Source organism: Aedes albopictus, chromosome 2, assembly GCF_035046485.1.
Source record: "Aedes albopictus strain Foshan chromosome 2, AalbF5, whole genome shotgun sequence".
NCBI lineage: Eukaryota > Metazoa > Arthropoda > Insecta > Diptera > Culicidae > Aedes > Aedes albopictus.
Window position 1 is genome coordinate 105471944 of NC_085137.1, and position 23862 is coordinate 105495805.

The following is a 23862-nucleotide window of genomic DNA, read 5'->3' on the forward strand; positions in this document are numbered from 1 at the left end:
TTGCATGCAACTTTTGGAGGGTGACTTGTATGGGAAATATCGTACCTAACAGAAATCGCTTAAAACTATCAAATTTGATTTGGTAAAACGAAATATTTTGCCTGAGTCGTTAATTTAGATGTTAATTGGCCAATTTATCCTTTGATTGATTAAAAAAAATATTTCCATGCTTAATGGCTAGCAGTCAAAAAAGCCAAAAATCGCATATTTTGCCCTATAAATTGAGGTATAGCTCAAAATTGTGACGTGTTAGAGCAAATCTGAGCCCGGATTCGGATTCAGCGGCCCAAAATCCTTCGGAGACACATAAGTTTGCTCTTGAGACAAAAAAATGTTGCGCTGTGTATTTTGCCCTGTTACCCTACTGGATAACAATTTCCGATGACAGGATGACGAGGTTTCATTAATGTTGTTGGTCCATCAGTCAATCCTGTAATAGTATTTTCTCTGGCAGGTTGCCTTTCGTTCGCAGCATTAGTTGCTTTCATAGCTTGTGTTTTGTCTAGGAATTTTTAATCCTAAGGGGGCATCCCGATTCGGGTTTCATCACTAGAGTTCTATAACTTGAAGTCTGTGCCAGGGAAAGGTTTACATCTCTAGTACTTAATCACGGCCCGAAATGGCCCTGAATGTTGGCAATCGAAATAGGATTGCGGGCCTCTATTCTGCCAGAGCCCTATAAATATGCATTAATACTAGGGAAATATTTACAAGTTAAAATAGCACATTTAACACAAAAATTAAAATTGTAATATAAGGTACCCCGGGGCAAGTGAGAATCCGGGGCAAGTGAGACCTACAGCTATATTTTTTTTATTTGTTAGTTTTAAGGTAAACATTCTTCATAGAAAACATAGGTACCACACCAACGGATACTTTGAATTCAAAAATTGCTATTGTTCTCACCATAAAGAGACCATATATGTTATTGTTGTTCATATGTTATTTTCAATTCACTAAGTGAGATTAACGTACTCAACTACATTCATCGTTTTAATATAGAATAACAAATAAAGTAAAACTTTTTCGGTTTCAGGATAATATTTGGAGTGCTTGCAAATTATTTTAGGCGAAAAAACTGTAACTTATTCTCATTTATCACCTTTTGTTAACTGCTCTCACTTGCCCCAGTGCATTTCAACTTCTGGGGCAAGTGAGACCTATGAGAGTAAATAAAACAATTTCATAGTTTGATCTCGCTTTCTTCAGCCTAAGTAGGAATTTACACAAAAGTGAAGTAAAAATCGGCGCCTTAAGTAATCAATCGTTGAATTATACTTATCTACTTATATTCTGATGATGAAGACATTGTTTAAAATGGTAAAGGTTTTGGTAGAACATATATTTTTGAAATCATCTATTTTCATATTTTCGTTCAAGCAAATTCAATTTTTTTTTTTTCGTTTTTCGCTGCATAATGAGTTTTTCTGAATGTTAAGGAACCTGCCATAAAGTATGAAAAAATTGGAAAACGACTTATTCGTAGTTCACGATTTAAAAATCTTTATTTAATGATCGTTAAATTATGTAAGCGAAAACATAACATCTGTAAATCTTGAAAAATCTTTTGGCAAGACTCATTAACTACGTACTATGAAAAGTAAGTTTTGAAATCTTTCGGCATTTAACTTGTGTGCGCTTTTTGTATAAATAAAATCAAATTGTTTTGCACGAGCTGCTAGTGTTAAATTATTTTTTTTCTCAGTGATTCGTTATTATATGTGTTACGTAATTTATGCACGATACCACAAAACTTTTCCAACATAAATCGCCAAACATAGTTATTCGCATAAGATATTTGTAATATATGCTACCTTACATATATGCAGCAACTATATTAAGCCATTTGTACAAAAAAATCCGAATAGGTCCCACTTGCCCCGTGATACGGTGTAAATGAAGATCTGCTCCATTTTTCATTATATGCATAATATACAGAAATTTAAAATTTTGAAATAGTTTTAATGCCCGTTAATAAGAAGAAATATACCAACAATGTCTTTTACAACCATTGGAATTATAAAATTATTTATGTTTAGAATTTTTTGGCTTGACAAAACCAAACTAGCATTTTTTTAGGTCCCACTTGCCCCGGGGTACCTTACTTTCGTCACGCATGAACCACTATGCACGTTCCGCATCTAATAATGCACACCGAACAAAAAATCTTCAAAAACTATTCGCTCATTTCTTACTTTTCATTCCTCACATTACACAACAAATTCGTTACATTCTCCCCAAAGAGCACTTGAATGTCAAAATTACGTGTCACGTGAAGTAAAAAGGCTGGGAATAGGGTCTGTAAACAAGCTTTGGTTGCGGAACTTACGAGAGCTTCTCACAAACGTTGAATCTTCCGATTCCTTTTTACAATCAGAAAGCGTAGACGTTATAAGAAGCAATCGAAAAGGTTTGGAAATAATTCTTTATTTTTCGTGGACACCCCCTGTACGATGATGTCCGATCAGACGGGAGACACTGTGTCCCATATGTCGATCAGGTTCCCTAAAGGGAGACATAATAGACTAATACTCATAACGCAGCTGGGAGGCATGGCAGGTTGGCTGACCGGCCGAGGCGAGCCTAGGAGGGGCGAAACGGAACCATGTAACAGTAATAATAATGCGCAATAAAATTACTGAAGTAAATAAGGGAAACATAATCATAAAGTGTGTAGTTTAGGAGCGGCTGTTCTGGATTCTGTCCACACGCTGTCTGCGGTAGTAAGCTGTTGTACCTAAGGGATCTCTGGTGTATGCAACGGTTCTCTCCAACTAAAAGCCTTGCTGATCGGTTGGAAGTTGTTTTACCATGTCTCAGCCTTTGCAAAAAAGGGGGTCAATCATTTGCAAATGGAGCTTGTCAGCCCAATTGTTTATTCGTTACAGGATAGAGTTGCCATGTTTCATCGTCGTTGTTTGAATATTTTGTTGTCTTTCTCAGCCTTTTTAGATTTTCTGACACTAATCGACTCTGCAACAACTATTACTATTGACAACGCCATTCCAACTGAAAGTATAATGAAAAATTAAATCAACGAAGAAATAGTTGAAACCAGGCCATTAGTTATTACCGCCCAGAACAGTGAAAGCAGTGGATACTCCGAAGAACTCCACTGGGTTAACTCTTCCTCCTGATTGACATATTGGCTTCTCAATTTTGTAAATCTTTAGAGTCCTTTTAATCAGTCCGACTTCCTGAATACGCATCATTCTGAAATTAAGAGTCACTTAAATAGCTAAAACACTTACTAGATATCAAGTTCCAGTAAGTCCTACGTAATTCGAAACATCTCAGTGTACATGCTTCGCTTTGGCAGCACAAAGCTCATTAATCTCAAGTCGTTGAACAACCCATTTGCCTGTCGAAGAAACAACGAATACATTTGAACATCTCATTTGTCGTCTTTGAAGCATTGGCAACATACCGTACGAAGCTCGCAAATATCATTGGCGTCGAATTCGTAGGCAATTTCCTGAAAGGCTTCGGTCATTTCACAATGGAACGCATATCCGCCACGTTTCAGAAAAGGAACGGCTGTGACAATATCCGAGTACACCGCAAGCATATCCTTTCCCTCGCGTGAAGGTTTTACCTGTTGTGAATTGAAAATACTAATAGATCTAGCACAGGGGGTTTCAAACTCTGAGGTGCGCGGAGCACAACTGAAGTAGTCAGCACAAACGAGTATCCAACAAATGAAGTTTGTTGAAACTGGAACTTCAAATTCTGTACGAAGAATAAAACTATGGACTGAGAAAGTTTACCTTTTTATCATACAGTTCTCGTATGATTGGCACTTTTGTTTCCTGAGAATAAAATTTATATTAATTTCGTTAATAGTTAGTTATGTTGTCTATTTTGCTTACTCTGAATAAAATTTTATGATATCCGATGTCCCGAAATGACACAACCAAGGGACTGTCGATAATCTCCCTAACTGTTTCCGGTCCCATTCCGGGAGAACTGAGCAGCCCTCCCACCACTACTGACGTGTAGTAGTTGTAGACGACCAACACCAGCATGAGCAAAGAAGAGAGAACTATTTTTACGGAGAATATTCTCGAAATTTTACCCGGAATACCCTGTTGTGAAATGGTCCCAATGACGACCACAATGTATGCCGCCCACGAGAGATTCAGCTCATTTTCAAATGTTTTGAAAATCAAAAATCCCGAAAGTTTCAAAATGACTACAATCAGCAGTACCATTAACGACGTCGCAATCCAAACGGAACTGTCGAACGGTTTGAAGAAATCTCCACCGCCAGCGGCGTTCGATAGTTCCGGTGTTATACGATAGATAAATCCTGCCCTGGAAAATCATGGATATATGTGATTGCTGTGGTTGCTCAAGTTCCATTGGGCACTCTTACCTAAACTCCCAACTCTGATGAATGATATCGAACTCAGCATGTCGGTTAATTCTTTGAAATATACCAGTTGCCGCAACGTCCGCCTCGTTACGTCCAAGAATTCCTAACATACCTAGTCGATATCCTGTTTTGAGACGACCAGCCCAACCTCGTGCCACGCGATATTTGATACTGAAATCGGGTACCATGCGTGATTGAACAATGAAATTGAAGAACATTTTTTGAAAAAATACCTGAAGTTATGATAATGCCGCAGAAAATCCAACAACGCGTAATGATACTTTACGAAAACTACAATCCCTGGTTCACTTCCAGGAATAGATAGGATGCTATCTACATCAGCACCCGTAACATTATCTCGATCAATCTATAAAAATGCATAAATTTAATGTTTTCATATTCAGTTTTATCAGTTTCTTTTCCAAAACTTACTACAGTCGTACCTCGTAATTGTAGCCCTCCAAAATTACCTCTCGTGTAGTATCGATTATAATTCGGAACAAATACTAATCCATCTATTGCATTCCATTGACCATATGTGGTATGATACACATCTTTACACAAATGTTTCCCGATGGTGTACACATCCTGTAGTTCGTACGACGTTTCATTTTCGAAAGTGATTTGTTTCACACTAGTCACGTCAGAATTTATTTGTATGCCTTCTAATTTCGAAAGAATTTCTCTTCCATCACCAGAGGAACCATCGTCGTCAAGAAATAACCAACTGTAGGTAGTATTGAAGAATCGTTGCTCTGAAAACTAAGCTCGAGAAGATGTGAACATCTGTCGATTAACCAATCAGATGCATTCCCAAACCTTCTTCAAAAGTTCCAAAGATCCACCGCAACTACAATCGAAAATACACGTCGTTCTAGCGTAGTTCCGTTGTGGGAGAACTTCCAACACCTCCAAATGTGTACTCTTTCCTATGTTGATGAACCTCAGTGAAAGATTCATTTCCATCATCACCCGATACATTCTGTAAGCTGGAAAATCAAATCCTTGATATTTTATTGCGGAAAGCCCAAACCCAACTCCCATACTAACACTCCACATCGTCACCGCAATGGAAAAATACCGCACTTTTGGACTGTTTCACCTTGAGGAAGTCGACTATGAAATCCGTGTTGAAGGCATCTATGTGTGGGCAGAGGAAAATCCCCAGGAAAAGTGGATGGGGCCACATTATGCCGTTTGAGTGGCACGTTTCCGTCGATTTCGTAATTTATAGAGCTGATGATTCTGGACGATTCGTTTTGAAAGGATGATTGATTGTTGGATGCATTACTGGAAATCGTTTCTAAGAAAGTATGTTCTCTCATGTTGATTTAGGTTTTACTGAGAAGGAAGTTTCGAGTTGTTACCATCCGGTTCAGTTGTTCAATTTGTTCTTCAAGGTTACTTGTTAAGGTGGAAAATCAAATGTAAGCAGGTGTACTTTACTGTTGGTGTTTTGGAAAGCCCTGCGTTGTAATCCCCACAGCTTCAATTGTTAGAGTAAGGCGGGACAGTAGTTGACTTTCGTTGAATCCTTTTTTTCCTAGTGATTAACTATTATATTCTATTCTCATTGGCGTAACTAGAGGGGGGGCCAGGGGAGCCAGGCCCCCCCCCCCCAGAATCCGCCAGCCCCCCCCCCCCAGAAATTTTTCATGACTTCATATATGGAAATTAGAAAAAATCTGAAAACCACAGTCGTGGTGACAAACATAGACCTATAATAGACATTTATTTGGCATAATATGTGTTTATATTGACAGTTATTAGAGACAATTCTCAACTTGTCACTCTTTACAAGATCATTGTCCAAAATGGTCTATGTAATAAGTTAGTTTTGTTTTGAAATTTTATATAACCAGAATTATATAAAAATCAATACTTTGTACATCTTCTTTTTTAAATCGATGAGAAATTGAATCTAAATGATAATTTCCAGGAATTCCTTGATGAGTATCTTTAAGAATCTTTGAATCTCCTAGCAGTGTTGCTGCAAAATTCGGTTAAGTGCTTCTTTATGGAATTCAAGTATCATGTGGGAAAAAAATCTGGTTGAATTTGCAATGGAATTCCAGCAGCAAAAGTTTTTGAATCCCTAGTGAGAATAGATGTCACATAATAAATAATTTCTTTTATTTCGTGGACCAGGGGTATTTTTGCGTCTATCAAACAACGCACAAATTCAAATGGTCATTGAGGAAGTTTTAATATATTAAAAAGCTGGTGCTGCAAGGGGTAATCTTGAAGGTATTCATGATTGGACTTGTGAAAGACTTGGTATTCATGAGATAATTGTGAAAGAATTTAGGGATGACTTATTGGAGAATTTCTTGACTTCTGTGTCCCTCTAAAATTATCTAAAAGAATTTCAATACAAATCGCTGGACGAATTCCTCTAGAAATCCTTCAAATTATTCAAAAAATCTACAAGTAATCCAAAAAAAAACCTGGGGTGAATCCCTGAAAAACATTATGAACGGAATACTGAAATTTTTTAACTAATCGCTGAATAAATTTTTGAAAAAATCCCGAGAGAAATTTCGGAAGTAATCATCACAAGAAATCTCGGAGCAATACCTGCAGGAATCCCTGGAATAATTTCTGAAAGTATACCTGGAGGAATCCCTGGATGAATTGCTGGAGGAGTCCGAAGAGCAATTATGCGAGGAATTTCAGGAAAAAAGTCTGAAGAATCCGCATCAGAAATCCCTGTAGAAATTACTAGAATTTTTTTAAGATTAATCCTTGGAGAAATTTCTGGATGCAATCCTGGAGGAATCCCAGGAGGAATTCTTCGAGAAACCACAGGAGGAATTCCAATATGTATTTCTGGAGGAAATCCGGGAGAATATTACAAGTTTTATTTTTGTGCTAAATGTGCTATTTTAACTTGTAAATATTCTCCTAGTATTAATGCACATTTATAGGGCTCTAACAGAATAGGGGCCCGCAATCCTATTTCGATTGCCAACATTCAGGCCCTAAACTAAAAAAATCAGGGTCGCCTAATTTTCCGGAAAACTCTAGTGAAAAACAAACATTTTCCACAGACACCACCTACTTTGAAAAATCATAACTCTAAAACGAAGCATCATAGACACATTTTTTTTGTGAAATCAAAAGCAAATTTTCTCAGCAATTCCTAGATGTTTTTTTGGAAGAAATCCTAGAAAATTTTCTGGATAAATTCCTGCCGGATTCCCTGGAGAAGTTAATGAAGAAATTTCTGAAGGAGGCATCCCTGGAGAAGTTCCGGGAGTAACGCCTGGAGCATTAGAGAAATTTCTGATGAAATTCCAAGATCAATTTCTAGAAGAATTCCCAGAGAAATTTCTGGAGGAATTCCAGGAGTAATTCTTGGAGGAATTACTGGAGGAATCTCACGGAAGAATCCTTAGAGGAATCCCTACAGGATTTTCTGGTATATTCTTGGAGGAATTCCTGGTGGAATTTCTAGAAGAACCCGTAAAATAACTTCTGGACTGATTTCTAGAGGAGTTAAAATTCATGGATTAATTCCTCGAGGAAACCTGCAAGAACTTCCGGAGGAGTCCCTTGCAGAAATTCCTATAGAATTTGCTGAAGAATCTCCTGAAAGAATATCGGAAGCAATCTCTGAAGGATTTCCTGCAGAAATTTCTGGAAGAGTGCTGTAGGAATTTCCGAAGAAATTCCTGGAGGGATTCCTGGATCAATTTCTGAAGAAATACCTGCGGTAAATCTTCTGGAGGAGCCCTTGGAGACATTGCGGTAGTAATTTCTGAGAAATTCCTGAAAGAATTCCTATATGAATTCCCGAAGGACTTTCTGAAGGAATTCCTGGGGTATTTCTGAAGAAATCTCTTAAGGAATTCCAGCAAAAATTCTTGGAGAAATTTCTACAGAAATTCTTGGAAAATCCCTGGAGGAATTCTTGGAAAGTACCCTGCAGATATCCCTGCTACAAATTTCTGGAGGAACCTTAGGAGGAATTCCTGGAGGAACTTCCGGGCAAGTTCCAGGCGGAATCTCAGGAGGAATTTCTGGATAAATCTCTATAGGAAATCCTGGGGAAACTCCATGGAACTGTTCATTGTAGGAGGAATCCTTTAATTAATTCTTTGAGGAATCCTTCAATGAATTCCTGGAAGAATCTCTAGAGGAATTCTGGAAGGAATCCATGGAGGAATTTCTGAATAAATTCCTAGAGAAATTCCTAGAGGAATTCTGAGAGGAGTTTCTAATGGAGTTCCAGGAGAAATTTCCAGAGGAATTTCTGGAGGAATTACAGGAGCAATTTCAGAAGTAATTTCTGGAAGTATTACTGGAGGAATCATCGGTGGAATTTCTGGAGGAATTCCTGGAAGAATCCCTTAAGGAATTGCTGTACGAATTCCTGGATCCATTCCTGAATAAATTCCCGGAGGTATTGCTGAAGAAATACCTGGGGTATTTTTTTGTGAAATTCGTGGTAGAACTCCTGGAGGAGTCCCTGGAGAAATGCCTGGATAAAATCCTGGAAGAATGCCAGGAGGAATACCTGGAATAATTCTAGAATAAATTCCGGAAAGAATTTCTGGGGAAATTTTTAATAGAATCCCTTGAGGATTTCCTGGAGGATTTCTGAAAAAATATTTGAAGGAATTCCTAGAGAAATCTCAGAAGGTATTCATTCAGGAATTTCAGGAAGAATTATTGGATTATTTCTTGGATAAACTCCGGGAGGAATTCTTGGGATAATTTCTTAATGAATCCCTGGAGGATTTTCTAGATAAATTCTTGGAGAAATTGCGGTAGTAATTTCTGAAGGAATCCTGGAGGAATGCCTGGAGGAATCCCTATATAAATCTCTGAAGGAATGCCTGGAGGAACCCCTGGATAAATTCCTGGAGACATGCCTGTATCAATTCCAGGAGGAATCTCTCGAGAAATTCCTTAAGAAATCCCTGGAGGAAACCCTGGAGAACTTCCTCAAAGAATCCCTGGAGAAATTCCTGGACTAATGCCTGGAGCAATCTCTGGATAAATTTTTAGATGAGTTCCTGGTGGAGTTTTTAGAAAAATTCTGGGAGGGAGCTTTAGAAGAACTCCCGGAGCAATCTCTAAATGAATTCCTGGGGAAATCCCGGGATGAGTCCATGGAGAAACTCCCAGGAGAAAATTCTGAAGAAACCTCTTGAAAAATTCCTATAGGAATCCTTAGAGAAATTTATGGAGAAATTCTTGGAAGACTCCCTGGAAAAAATCTTGGAAAAATCCCTGGAGGAATCCCTGAAGCAATTTCCGCAATTCTGAAGAAATTCCAAAAGAAATTTCTGCAGAAATTTCAAGAGAAATTTCTGAAGAAACTCCAAGAGAAATTTCTCAAGAAATTTCTAGAGGAATTCCCAGAGGAATTTTTGGAGGAATTTGAGGAGGAATTCCTGAAGGAATTGCAGTAATAATTTCTGAAGGAATTCCTATGGGAGTTCCTTATTCAATTCCTGGAGGACTTTCTGAAAAGATTCTTAGGGTAATTCTTAAGAAACCTCTTGAGGAATTCCTGGAGGCATCCTTAGAGGAATTTCTAGAGAATTACTTGGAAGAATCCCTGGGTGAAAGTTCTTGGTGTAGTGTTTTTGTATCGAGAAATGTGCCCTGGGATTGCCGGAGAAATCTTGCGTCTTGAATCGGCCCGGCACTGATAGTATTGACCACCTCGTTTCAAAAGAAACCTGCAGGAATCCCTAAAACAATTTCTGGAAGAACCTCAGGAGGAATTGCTGGACAAATCTCTATAAAAAAAATCTTGGGGAAATTCCGTGGAACTATTCAATTCATGGAAGAACTCCAGGAGGAATCCCTAAATGAACACCTTGAGAATCCCTGAATGAATTCCTGGAAGAATCTCTAGAGGAATTCGGGAAGGAATCCAGAAATTTTTAGAGGAATTCAGAAAGGAATTTCTGGTGGAGTTCCAGGAGGATTTTCTGGAAGAATTACTGCAGGAATCATCGGTGGAATTTCTGGAGGGATCCATGAAATAAATCCTGGAGGAATGTGCAGAGGAGACCCTAGAGAAGATATTCCTGGATTAATTCTTGGAGGAAACCCTGGAAGAATTTTCGGAGGAATTCATGGAAGAAATCCTGGATCTATTCTTGAATAAATTTCTGAAGTAATTCCTGAGGAAATACCTGGAGTTCTTCCTGGAGAAATTCTTGGTAGAACTGTTGCAGGAGTCTCTGCAGAAATGCCTGAATGAAATCCTAGAGGAATGCCAGAAGGAATACCAGGAATAAATCTTCAAAAAAATCCGGGAGGAATTTCCGAAGAAATTCCTTGAGGAGTTCCTGGAGGAATCTCAAGATTCATTCCTGATGAAATACAAAGTTCGATTTCTGAGGAAATTCCAGGAGGAATTTCTGAAGAATTCTCAGGGGAAATACTGAAGAAACCGCTGAAATTCCTGGGGAAATCCTGGATTAATTCCTGCGGGAGTTTCTGAAGGAATCCAAACAAGAGTTCTTGCAGAAATGTTTAAATTAATCCCGGAATTTGTTTTTGAAAGAATAACAGAAAAAAATTCCGGTTAATCCCTGGAGGAACTCTTGAAGTAATTTCTGAAGAAACCCGATGAGGAATTCCGAAAGCAACCCATGAGGAACTCTTTATCGAATCACAGGAGAGCTTTCTTAGCGAATACCTGGAAGAATTTTTGTAGGAATATTCCTGGATAAAAAAAAATGAAGAAATCAATGTCTGCAGTAATTGTTAAAGGAATACTAGGATCCCTAAAGGTTTTTTTGTACAAATTTTTCAAGCAATTCTTGGAGTATTTTTTTAGAAACTCTAAGTAAAATTTACTAAAAGAATTTCTGGAATACATTCCTGCAGAAATACTTCGAATCATTCCAGATGTAATTATTGGAGCAATCTCTAGTGGAATTCTGGAAGGCATATATGGAGAAATCGATGTAGAAATCTCTGAATACCTTCAAAAATACCTTGAAGGATCTCTGGAGACATTCCTGAAGAAAACCTCGAAAAAAGCACTGGAACAATTACTGGAGGATCCTCTAAAGATATCCCAGGAAAAATCCCCGAAAATATGTCTAGTGGAATCCCTAGATGAATTCTTGATTGAATTTATGGAAGAAGCCATGATGGAATCACTGAAGCAAGCTATGGAAAATAATCTTGGAGGAATTGTTCGTACTCATATAGTTTACGAAACTATGAACAAATCTGAAACAGTCATTTTGATTACTCAAAACTACAATACCGATTTGCATATTCACATATCGGGCGCCCATCCCGCTTAAAATTCATCTCAAGTCAGGCCCCCCCCTAGGCCCCCTCCAGGAAAAAATCCTAGTTACGCCAATGTCTATTCTATTCCAATCAGTTCCATTCAATTCCGTTCTATTTCGTTCTATTTCAATCCATTCCATTCTCTTCTAATACCTTCACACCAACGGTTCACTCCAGTAGTCAAAACTTTAACTTATCAGTTACATTTTTTTTTTTTCAGATCTTGATCTTCGAGTTTCATGGATGTTTCAGAAAGATTGTGGAGGAGTTCTGTGAGATCTCGAGTGTTCCTTAAGGTTTCCTAAGAGATTTCAGGAATGTTTCAAAAGAGTTTCATGAACTGTCAGGAGATTCCGGAGATTCCGGAGGGGTTTCCGGGGGATTCAGGGGAAATCTCGAGAACTTTCAAGGAAGTTTGAGTTTCTGAGAGGTGATAGAAGTGAACCACATGGGGGATTTCCCAAACCCATTTCTGAATTCCCATGGAACGCTGAGAGTCTCTGAAAACCTCTGAAATTCTCTTGAAACTACCTGAAACACACTACAACGCTCCTGAAACCCTATAGAACGCCTCTAAACCCCCTGGAACACCTGTAGGACCTTCCGAAATGACCCCAATGTACAAGTAGCCTCCTTGTAACGCCCCAAAAACTTCCTGCAATCCTTTGCAACGCCCCTTAAGCACTTTGAAACCCTCTGAAACACTCCTGAAACCCTCTGAAATCTACTGAAACACCATGGAACGTCCCTGAAACCATGGAAAAGCCTGACATTCCTTGGAACATACCTGAAACCCCTGAAATGCTTCTGAACCCCCTGAAAACCGCACTGGAACACTCTGAAACGTCTGTCTCTGAAACCCCATTGAACGTCCCTGAATCTTTTCAAAACACCCCTAGAACGTCTCTGACGCCTCCTTGAAACCTTCTAAATTACCATTAATCTGTTTGGAGCGTCCCTGAAATTACATTAAAACTTCAGGAACGCTCCTGAAATCCTCTGAAATCCGCTGGAACACCCTGGTAGGCTCCCTAAACCAAAAAGAACCCCTGAAGATACCTAACTTCGCTGAAACTCTCAGGAATCCCCCGGAACGCCCCAAAACCCCCATGACACTCCATGGCAAAACTCTGCAACACTTCTAAATCCTCGGGCAGCCCCATTGAGCGCCCCTGAAATCCCCTTTAACGCCCTTCAACGCACCTGAAACCCTTTGAAAACTTATGAAACGCCCCTGAAACACTCTGGATTTTCTTGGAACACCCTAGAATGCCATTGAAACCTTCTGGAACACTCCTGAGATACCTCTTTGAACCCCCGGAACCCCTATGGAATACTCATAAGTTCTAATGAAACACCCATTAAACTCTCTGGCCCATAAATCCCTCTCGAATGCCCCTGAAATTCTCCTGGAATGTCCAGAAGGACTCCCCTGAAACTCTTAAAACACCCGTGGTGCACCCCTGCATGAATAAAATTTATAACCAATCTTACTGTATGCTAATAGTTTAGGTTATGCCAGTGTTTTTTTTAAAGACAATTCACACTGTCTTCAGCCAGAGGCTGCACAGACTGAACACATTACTTACACTAGACAATGGACAACACAGAATACCCAGTGCCCCAGTGATGAATTTTTCGTTTGACGAAAAGTTTCCACCGACTGGAGCGGGAATCGAACCCACACTTAGACGACTGCCGTCGCTAATCGCACGGCCACGAAGCCCACGTTCAACAATTGGATCAAGGATGCATAATGAAAGTGTGACAATTAAAACATTTTTTTCTAATGAAACAACAATGAAAAAGTAATTTTCAACAATGCAAAAATTTAAAGGACATCCTCCCAGTTCTTGCAATTATAATGTGATTTTTTAATTTGTGGCCAGTTTGTCATCGAAGCTTATTTCGTAACAGCAATTTCTTAAAATTAATTTTTAATACTGTACATCCTTCTTTAAAACGAGTATGGCGCGGAACCGTTACGCCTACAACTCATGATCGGAAAATGCTTAAATTATGACCTTCTACCGAAATGGCCCCGAACCCTATGCGTTTTAAAAAGTACAGGGGGTGGCCAGGGAATGCACATATAAGGGGTCATGCACAAATTACGTCACGCTTTTAGGGGGAGGGGGTTTTATAGAACGTGACGACCCATACAATAAATAATAAGGTCCCATACAAAAAGTGTGACATAGAGGGGAAGGGGTTTTTTTTTTCCCCTGTTCGGAACATAAACCACTGCGACCAATATTTGATCTATTGTGGTATATCCCGTGTCTTTTTTTTTTCCTTCTAAACCATAGGGGGATAAATCTGCTCATCAGACACCCTAACAGGAAGGTTAGGATAGTGTGGGGTTAAGGCCGTCTTCTACAATGCCGGTAGAAGCCAGGACTACTCTCTCCTCGACCCACTAAAACACATTCCTATGGTCGCCAAACCCTACGTCTCTCCGGAACCACCAAGAAGGTATTGCTTCAGAGAGGGGCTAGTGCATATCGCACCCTCAAGGTTAGCTGCCGTAGCCTAGCAGCAACGAACATCGATGACTCGCTCTGGAGAGTCCATCACGATAGCATGCTGGCGCTTAGCCAGTTTCCCGAGTGGTCCTCGCCACTCCCTTTGTCCTCGAAAGGCGGGCAGGGTCAACCCCGCCCGCGCCCTACTGCTGAGCGGACATCAAGAACTGATGCCCACGTGCAACCCGATCTGACCTTCCCGTAAGGAAGGGTATCACTACCCTTCAGGCCCTATCAGATGCACCCGTAGGTTGCAGACAGCAGGATCTCACCTACCCCGACCCTTGCCGGGGACCCCTTTCCAACCGCGGGCTCAGATCCAACCCAGTAGACCGACGCCACGACAGCACCGCTACCGGGACTTCCTCTCCGCGGCCACTTAATCGCTGTAAGGGTCGATCTCGACCGCAGGGCACCGGTATGACCTACGAAGCCGACTTCGAACCCCTGGACCACCTCTTGTACTGCATCTGGACTAGCCATTCTCCGAGTCCACGCGCCACCTCCTCTGTAGCTCCCAGACGATATGGGTGATAGCCGTTGAAACGGCATTCCAGCTAATCTCATCCCTACACATTCTCTGAACCAAGTTGTCCGGAGTTGTGTCCTCCCCGCATGTGGCAAGCATGCGGTCACGCATTGTGCGAAAACGCGGGCACACGAACAAAACGTGTTCCGCCGTTTCCTCTAAACCATTGCACACTGGGCATTCGGGAGAATCCGCATGCCCGAAACGGTGTAGATACTGTCGGAAGCAACCATGACCTGTAAGGACCTGTGTCAGGTGGAATGAAACTTCCCCATGACGCCTATTAATCCAACTATCTACCCTCGGTATCAACCTATGGGTCCACCTTCCTTTGGTGGAACTGTCCCACGCGCGCTGCCATTTGACCATAGAGGCCATCCTGACAGTCTTGCGTATGCCTCTTGTGCCGCGCATTTCGAAGCACTCCATGTCCTCACTGATAAGAATGCTGATAGGCACCATACCAGTAATGGCACAGAGAGCGTCGTGTGACACGGTACGGTACGCGCTTGCAACCCTCAGACACATAAGCCTGTAAGTACTTTCCAGCTTCCGTCGGTAGCATTCAGTACTTAGCGCGGTACCCCACGCCGGGCCGCCATACCTAAGTATGGACGTAGCAACACTAGCCAGAAGCTTGCGCTTACTGGCGTACACCGCTGAGCTATTGGACATCATCCGGGACAGTGTCGCAATAGCTGTGGAGGCTCTTTTACAGGCATAATCGACGTGGCTACCGAAGGTAAGCTTATCGTCGATCATCACGCCCAAGTGCTTGACAGAGCGCTTCGACAGGATAGTGCACTCTCCTACACTGATCTCCGTCTGCTGCGCCGACTGCATGTTGTTAACAACCGTCACCTCTGTCTTGTGGTGAGCCAGCTCCAGTTTTCTGGACCGCATCCACGCCTCCACAACCTTGATCGAGTGGTCGGTAGTCAACTTCACCTCCTCGATCGTTTCACCGTAGACTTCGAGCGTAATATCGTCGGCAAATCCGACAATCACCACTCCCACTGGGTACTCTAACCTCAACACCTCGTCGTACATGACATTCCATAACACCGGACCCAGGATGGAACCTTGCGGGACTCCTGAGGTTATGTGAAAGCACTTCCGACCCACCTCCGTGTCGTAAACTAGTACGCGATTCTGGAAGTAGCTTCCGAGAATCTTGTACAAGTACTCCGGTATCCCCAGACGCAAGAGCGCATCGGCAATAGCAGCCCAACTGGCGCTATTAAATGCATTCCTTACATCTGGAGTCACTACCCCGCAGAAGCGAATTCCCCTCCTCTTAGGCTCGAGTGCTTTCTCGGCGGTTTTTGTAACCGACAAGATAGCGTCTACGGTGGACCTCCCCTTCCGGAAGCCATACTGGTTGCTCGAAAGACCATTTGCGCCCTCAGTGAGCCTCAACATTCTATTGAGGATGATCTTTTCGAGCACCTTCCCCGCCGTGTCAATCAAGCATATTGGTCTATATGCCGACGGGTCTCCGGGTGGTTTCCCCGCCTTTGGCAATAGTACCAGGCTCTACCTCTTCCAAGCTTCTGGGAAAACTCCCTCGTCCAGGCATTTCTGCATAGCAGGCCTGAACATCTCGAGAGCCTCTGCAATAGCTACTTTTAAGGCCAGGTTCGGAACTCCGTCTGGACCTGGGGCCTTACCTACGCTAAGGGACTTAGCTATCCCCGCAAGTTCCACATCGGTGACCCTTTCCTCATCGCCAGCCCCAGTCCCCGGCTGTCCTACGAAAGGAGGCCAAGGACTAGGATCATGACGCGGAAAAAGTCCTCCAATGATCCCCTCCAACATCTCTGGAGATTGCTCTGTAGGAGCCATCACACCTCTCGTCTTGGCCATAACGATCCTGTAGGCGTCACCCCACGGGTTCGTATTGGCACTCTGACAGAGACCCTCAAAGCAGGCCTTTTTGCTTGCTCTTATCTCGGTCTTGAGCGCGGCTTTTGCAGCGGCGAACACCACCCGCCGTTCGTTTCGCTCTTCCTCTGATCGTGCTCGCTGCATCCGCCGCCTAGCCCTTAGGCAGGCGCGGCGCAGGTCCGCAATCGCGTCGGTCCACCAGTAAGCCGGTGGCCTCCCATTTCTAGGGTGGACTCGCATGGCATGGTCGCATCACACGCACGTGAGAGCACCGCTACCAGCTCGTCGCCGTCTAAACCGAGTAAGTTTCGCTCACGGCGGAGCGCTTCCCTAAATACCTCTTCGTCGAAGTATGATGTCTTCCACCTACGAGGGCTTGACCTTGGCCTAGTCGCCTCTTCTTCTATCCGCTGTCTGCTGTTGTTGTAGTCGATACTGTAGCGAACCACCAGGTGGTCGCTGTGAGTGTAGCCATCATCTTCTCTCCAGTTCGAACTACTTGTTAGGCTAGGACTACAAAAGGTCACGTCAATAATTGACTCCGCTCCGTTTCGACTATAGGTACTCTTGATACCGACGTTAGCCAAGTCGACATCTAAGATGGCCAGTGTTTCTAGCAGGATCTGACCCCGCTGGTTCGTGAAACGGCTTCCCCATTCCACAGCCCAGGCATTGAAGTCACCCGCTATTACCACCGGCCTTCGCCCTGTTAGCACGGTCGTTAGGCGGTCCAGCATTTGCGTGAACCGCTCGATCGGCCACCGCAGAGGCGCATAACAGCTACAGAAGAAGACCCCGTTTACTTTGGCGACCACGAAGCCCTCATAGGTAGTAGACACCAACTCCTGCACGGGGTATTTACCCGTCGTCCATATCGCCGCCATTTTCCTGGTCCCATCCGAGACCCAGTTGCCGTTGCCGGCGGGTACTCGGTATGGGTCCGAAATGATGGCGATATCCGTCTCCCACTCAGAAACCGCCTGACAAAGCAGTTGCTGAGCCGCATCACAGTGGTTCAGGTTCAGCTGCGTTACCTGCACTGTGATTTGTTGTTCACTGCGGCTTTTTTGAAGGCCGGGCACCTTGGACCACCCGTTGGATGTCTGTTGTTCGAGGATTTCCCGGTACAGATCATACAGATGGGTGGACTCGTGCAGCTTTGGGCCTTATGACCTTCAGCGCCGCATCGCCGACACAGTTTGCGCCTGTCAGGGCCTTTACAGTCTCACGACTTGTGTCCTGGTTCCAGACACCTAAAGCAAACCTCTGGTGGCTCGTGGAATGTCAAAGGACATACGCACCAGCCCACCTTTATCCGCCCTACTTTAACGGACTTTTTAACGTCCGCCACAGGTAGCTGAACCAGAGCTATCTGTGTCCCTGCTGGCCTCTTCCGCAGCCTGACGGCTGTGGCGGCCACCTGAACATCGCACTGTTGCCGCAGTGCCGTGACGAGCTCTTCCGCTTCGGTGATCTCGTCTAGGTCTTTGACCTTCAGAGTCGCCTCATGCGTAAGAGCCCTCACCTCCACTCCATCACCAAGGACCTCTTCTACCAGCCTCTTGTAGGCGGCGCCCTTGTGATCCTTCTCGCGCTTAAGCTCCAGGATCATTTCGCCCGTACGAGTACGTCTGATACTGCGTACGTCGGCTCCAAGACCCTCAAGCTTGGCGTCGCACCTCATCGCCTTCAAGACGTCCGAGTATTTCGACTGTTCGGTCTTGATGACGATAGCGTCGCCTTTTTCGCGCCTGGCACCTGCCTTCGTACGCCTTGGCTTGGCGACCTGCACTTCTGCCTGCGGATTCACCTTCTTCTTCCTCTTCCGCTCTACCTTTGTCCAAGGAGGGTCCTCTCCTTGGATCGCCCTGCTCTGTGGCTGCTGAGGGCCCACCATTGGTCGCAACCCCTTGTTCCCATCGTTCCGGGACGGGCCAGCCTTTTCAGGCCCACCCTTCCCAGCTTTCCGGGAACCCTGGCTGGGGTCTGACTTCCCGGCGTCACCTAGATCCCGTGTCATTTGTATAGTGCATGTCGTATTACTTTATCACCATTGAGAAGTTATAAAGTATTCGGTTTTGTTACAGTAGTCATTTTCAACTTGATCGCAAGGGAGGATTCTGATTGATAGGTTCCGCTTTGAACACGCTCCTTTTTCAGTCAAAATCGGATCCCCTAACGAAAAAATCAAGAAATTATACCGATATTGACCATGCATCGGAACCCTAGTCCTTACTGTTTCAAACTAGTGAACACCGAATAAAGTATTAGGAATACTAATCCATTTGTCCTTGTTTCAAGATCTATCTCAGCCACACCTAAAACCGAGACCTATCACTTTCAACAAGGTGTGAAATGTAATAAGGAAGGACCAAAGTGTTTTCCTTTAATTACTAAGTTATGCTGTTCCACTAGTTGGAAGCAGTTAGGACTAGGGTTCGGTTTGGTAGATCTTTCACCGCAACGCAACCCAAAAAGGCGATCTACCCACGCTACGGGCTCCGTTAAAGATCGAGCATATTTTAAACCCCCTCAACCATTCATCCCTCAGCACGGGTCGCCTGACACCTTGGATTGGGGTTACCTGTTTGGTGGACTTTTACCACCGGAACAGGTGATCCGTAGAGCTATTCTAAGCCGGCAGCTACACGGGCAGGGGGGTTGAAAAAGGTCGATTTTTGCGTGACATAATTTGTGTATCACCCCTAATAGGTTGACAAACAGTCAAAATTTGAGAATTTTTGATGGACTCTATGAGAAGTTACAGCAGGTTGAATTTTTTTTTGTGAGAAAAAAAATTGCCTCTCCCAAAATTTTGGCCACCCCCTCATTTAGTTTTGTTTATACCAATTGAATTGTAAACAAATATGCATGCATGGATCCGTTACCAAAGTGAAATCTAATAACAACTAGGGTATTTGTGCCTATCTTAGTCTCATTAAGGATGTGCAACATGAAAAATCACTCACAGCGCAATGTATACGCTTCAAACTTAATGATACAAACCTTTAACATACGTGCTCACTTCCACTGTTGATCTTACGATGCACTAGAGTGGGATTTACCTTCAATATTTGATTTAATTGCGATCACAAATCGCGAGCCACTCGCACCTATCTTCAGCACACCGTAAAATTTTCATCTCATCGCGGTCCACTGGGTGGCCCCTTATTCATCTCAACAGTATTTACAGCAAATCCACAACCACTCTCACATTTTCTCATCGTAGAGCATTCTGCACTCACCCACTAACGCACTCCCTTTCCCTAGCAGGTGACAGTTTCATTGTGATTGTTTTCCTCTCTCGCAAAGGAGAAGTCACAACAATGTGCGGCGCGACGAATCGTCTATGCTCGCCCCCCACGTTTTGCACTCGCATACATTCACAGCTGATTGACAAATCAGTGCTGCCGAACTGGATGATAGTTCGTAAAGCTTGAGCGGTAGCAGCATATTTAGATGAAAACCAAACCAAATATTTTGAAAGAAATGGCGTTGGAAAATGAAATTATTGATCGATTTGCGTAGAAGTTCGATTACCAAGATGTTAAACCAAGAAACGACCATATTCTGATTGAAAAAACATCGTATTTGTAGTGACCAAATCTCATTCAATTAACTACTTGTTTCTTGATGTCTGGCACCGCTGTGATGCTTGCTTTGGTGCTTCGGCAGAGATGTGCGCCGCGGTTAAAACATCATTTTTGGTCGTCGGCGGCGGCGGCGTTAAAAATGAGAATTCAATATTTCGCTCTTTTACATCTCATATAGCGAAACATTTTAACAAACTATACTTTGCATATGAGAATGTAAATACACTAAAACCTCAATTTATGCATGTTATTTTAATGCACTTTTTAATTTATGCACCTTTTTTATGACCTGCATAAATTAAGGGAAAGCTACTCAGAACCAATATTGTGCATAAGAATATTTAATAATGACGGTAACTATTGCAACGGCGGCTAAAGGGTGTTTATAAGGGTGAGCAAATGGAAGTCACATTGGAGTTTCAGGGGGTTCCCGCGAGGTACCAGGAGATCTCCGGGGGGTTTTCGGGGGTCTGAGGGGGTTTTCGAAAGCATTGCAGAGAGTTTCAGAGGATTTTCGACGGGGTTTGGAGGCGTTACTGGTACGTTTTCGGGGGTTTCCGAGGATCTCACGTGCGTTAAACGGGTGCAAGTGGGGGTTCAGATGCGTTACATTGGGTCCGAGGGGATTTTAGAGGGATTTTGGAGGCATTTCAGGAAGTTTCAGAGCATTTTTGGCGGGATTCAGAGGCCTTATGGAGGCGTTTTCGGGGGTTTCGGAGCGTCGCAGGTGCGTTACATGGGGTACGAGCATTGGCGTAAATAGGGGTGGCCAGGGGGGGCCTGGCCCCCTCCAGAATAATTCATTTCGAAAAAAAATCATGCAATTCAGGCGAAAAGTATCGTTTTAGTATAAAAAAATCTATATCGACATGGCCTTGCGCCCCCTAGAGCTATGACCTAGTTACGCTTATGGGTACGAGGCGGTTTAAGGGGAATTTTGGAGCCATTTCAGGAAGTTTCAGAGCATTTTCGGCGGGATTCAGAGGCGTTACGGAAGCGTTTTTTTTATGCACAAATTTCCCTCATTTTATGCCTTTTTTAATTTATGCACCCCCAGCCATGTGCATAAATTGAGGTTTTAATGTAGTAACTTGTAATTGCGCACTCGTATATAGTGCGGCAGACAATTAAACGTTCCATAATAAATTAAAAAAATCCATAAGGCGCAGTCCACAAATTACGTAACGCTCTTGGGGGAGGGGGGTAGTATGGCCAAGCGTTACGGCCCATAAAAAAAAATTGGATTTCCATACAGAAAAGCGTAACGAAGGGTAGGGGGGTCGCAAAAATATAAATTTTAGCGTTACGTAATAAATGGATGCTGCCTAAATAATTCTTAAGTTATGGCATGAATTGAATTATTAGAACCTGAATTCTTCAGATTTCATTACATCGGAGAAAATTGGGTTGATTTTGAAATTCCTCCCATTTTGTATGTATGTAACGAAAAATTGACGAAAAATTTTAAACCTCATTTACTCGAAAGTGGGTTTTTGTCACTTACACCCCTTTGCTTCTAACCCCCTCAATTATAAACGAACGTCGTTATGACGTCACGCGGGGAAAAGCATGCATGCTGTCATTGCATGCTTTATACACCTTGTGTGAAGAATATGATATTTGCTAGGATTTTTATATGATGATATATAAGTGACTAAAAAGTAACTAAAATCTCAACAGGATCATTGAACGAAATATTTTGTTTATTCGGCAATGAATGACATGCATTCATTTTGGGAGCGTTTAAACTTAAATCGATTATTTTCTGAAGATTATTGGGGAAATTCTAAGTTCGGCGGCGTGATGAGTTTTAAGCTGGCGGCGTGCTAGAAAATCAAAACATCCGGCGGCGTGAAGTAATAAATCTCGACGGCGCACATCTCTAGTCCTTGAGACAAAATGAGATGAATATAGGTACTAGGCCGAAGAAGGGGGCTTTTACCCTATAATTGTAAATTTCATTACAACTTGAACTGCTCATTTGTTACAAGGTCTATTATATTCCATTCATTTTCATTTTTTTTTTTCTATTATTCTTTTCTATGCCATCTTTTTTTAATGCTATTCTATTTTATTTTATTCTATTCTAGTCTATTCTAGTCTATTCTAGTATATTCTCGTCTATTCTAGTCCATTCTAGTCTATTCTAGTCTATTCTAGTCTATTCTAGTCTATTCTAGTATATTCTAGTCTATTCTATTCTATTCTAGTCTATTCTAGTCTATTCTAGTCTATTCTAGTCTATTCTAGTCTATTCTAGTCTATTCTAGTCTATTCTAGTCTATTCTAGTCTATTCTAGTCTATTCTAGTCTATTCTAGTCTATTCTAGTCTATTCTAGTCTATTCTAGTCTATTCTAGTCTATTCTAGTCTATTCTAGTCTATTCTAGTCTATTCTAGTCTATTCTAGTCTATTCTAGTCTATTCTAGTCTATTCTAGTCTATTCTAGTCTATTCTAGTCTATTCTAGTCTATTCTAGTCTATTCTAGTCTATTCTAGTCTATTCTAGTCTATTCTAGTCTATTCTAGTCTATTCTAGTCTATTCTAGTCTATTCTAGTCTATTCTAGTCTATTCTAGTCTATTCTAGTCTATTCTAGTCTATTCTAGTCTATTCTAGTCTATTCTAGTCTATTCTAGTCTATTCTAGTCTATTCTAGTCTATTCTAGTCTATTCTAGTCTATTCTAGTCTATTCTAGTCTATTCTAGTCTATTCAAGTCTATTCTAGTCTATTCTAGTCTATTCTAGTCTATTCTAGTCTATTCTAGTCTATTCTAGTCTATTCTAGTCTATTCTAGTCTATTCTAGTCTATTCTAGTCTATTCTAGTCTATTCTAGTCTATTCTAGTCTATTCTAGTCTATTCTAGTCTATTCTAGTCTATTCTAGTCTATTCTAGTCTATTCTAGTCTATTCTAGTCTATTCTAGTCTATTCTAGTCTATTCTAGTCTATTCTAGTCTATTCTAGTCTATTCTAGTCTATTCTAGTCTATTCTAGTCTATTCAAGTCTATTCAAGTCTATTCTAGTCTATTCTAGTCTATTCTAGTCTATTCTAGTCTATTCTAGTCTATTCTAGTCTATTCTAGTCTATTCTAGTCTATTCTAGTCTATTCTAGTCTATTCTAGTCTATTCTAGTCTATTCTAGTCTATTCTAGTCTATTCTAGTCTATTCTAGTCTATTCTAGTCTATTCTAGTCTATTCTAGTCTATTCTAGTCTATTCTAGTCTATTCTAGTCTATTCTAGTCTATTCTAGTCTATTCTAGTCTATTCTAGTCTATTCTAGTCTATTCTAGTCTATTCCAGTCTATTCTAGTCTATTCCAGTCTATTCTAGTCTATTCTAGTCTATTCTAGTCTATTCTAGTCTATTCTAGTCTATTCTAGTCTATTCTAGTATATTCTAGTATATTCTAGTATATTCTAGTCTATTCTAGTCTATTCTAGTCTATTCTAGTCTATTCTAGTCTATTCTAGTCTATTCTAGTCTATTCTAGTCTATTCTAGTCTATTCTAGTCTATTCTAGTCTATTCTAGTCTATTCTAGTCTATTCCAGTCTATTCCAGTCTATTCTAGTCTATTCTAGTCTATTCTAGTCTATTCTAGTCTATTCCAGTCTATTCTAGTCTATTCTAGTCTATTCTAGTCTATTCTAGTCTATTGTATTTTGTTCTATT

General features: G+C 41.8%; 1 protein-coding gene across 1 annotated transcript; it reads right to left on the reverse strand.

Moving 5' to 3' along the window:
* Positions 1 to 2108: 2108 nt before the first annotated feature.
* Positions 2109 to 5735, reverse strand: LOC109410571 (ionotropic receptor 75a). The gene is made up of 11 exons (XM_062850193.1): positions 5426 to 5735; positions 5195 to 5364; positions 4808 to 5137; positions 4609 to 4742; positions 4376 to 4546; positions 3870 to 4314; positions 3768 to 3809; positions 3428 to 3595; positions 3279 to 3361; positions 3074 to 3213; positions 2109 to 3009 (listed from the first exon to the last, which is right to left on the reverse strand). Exons 1-11 carry the CDS (start codon positions 5562 to 5564, stop codon positions 2906 to 2908), a joined length of 1926 nt encoding a protein of 641 aa, XP_062706177.1. The 5' UTR covers positions 5565 to 5735; the 3' UTR covers positions 2109 to 2905.
* Between the last annotated feature and the right edge of the window lie 18127 nt (positions 5736 to 23862).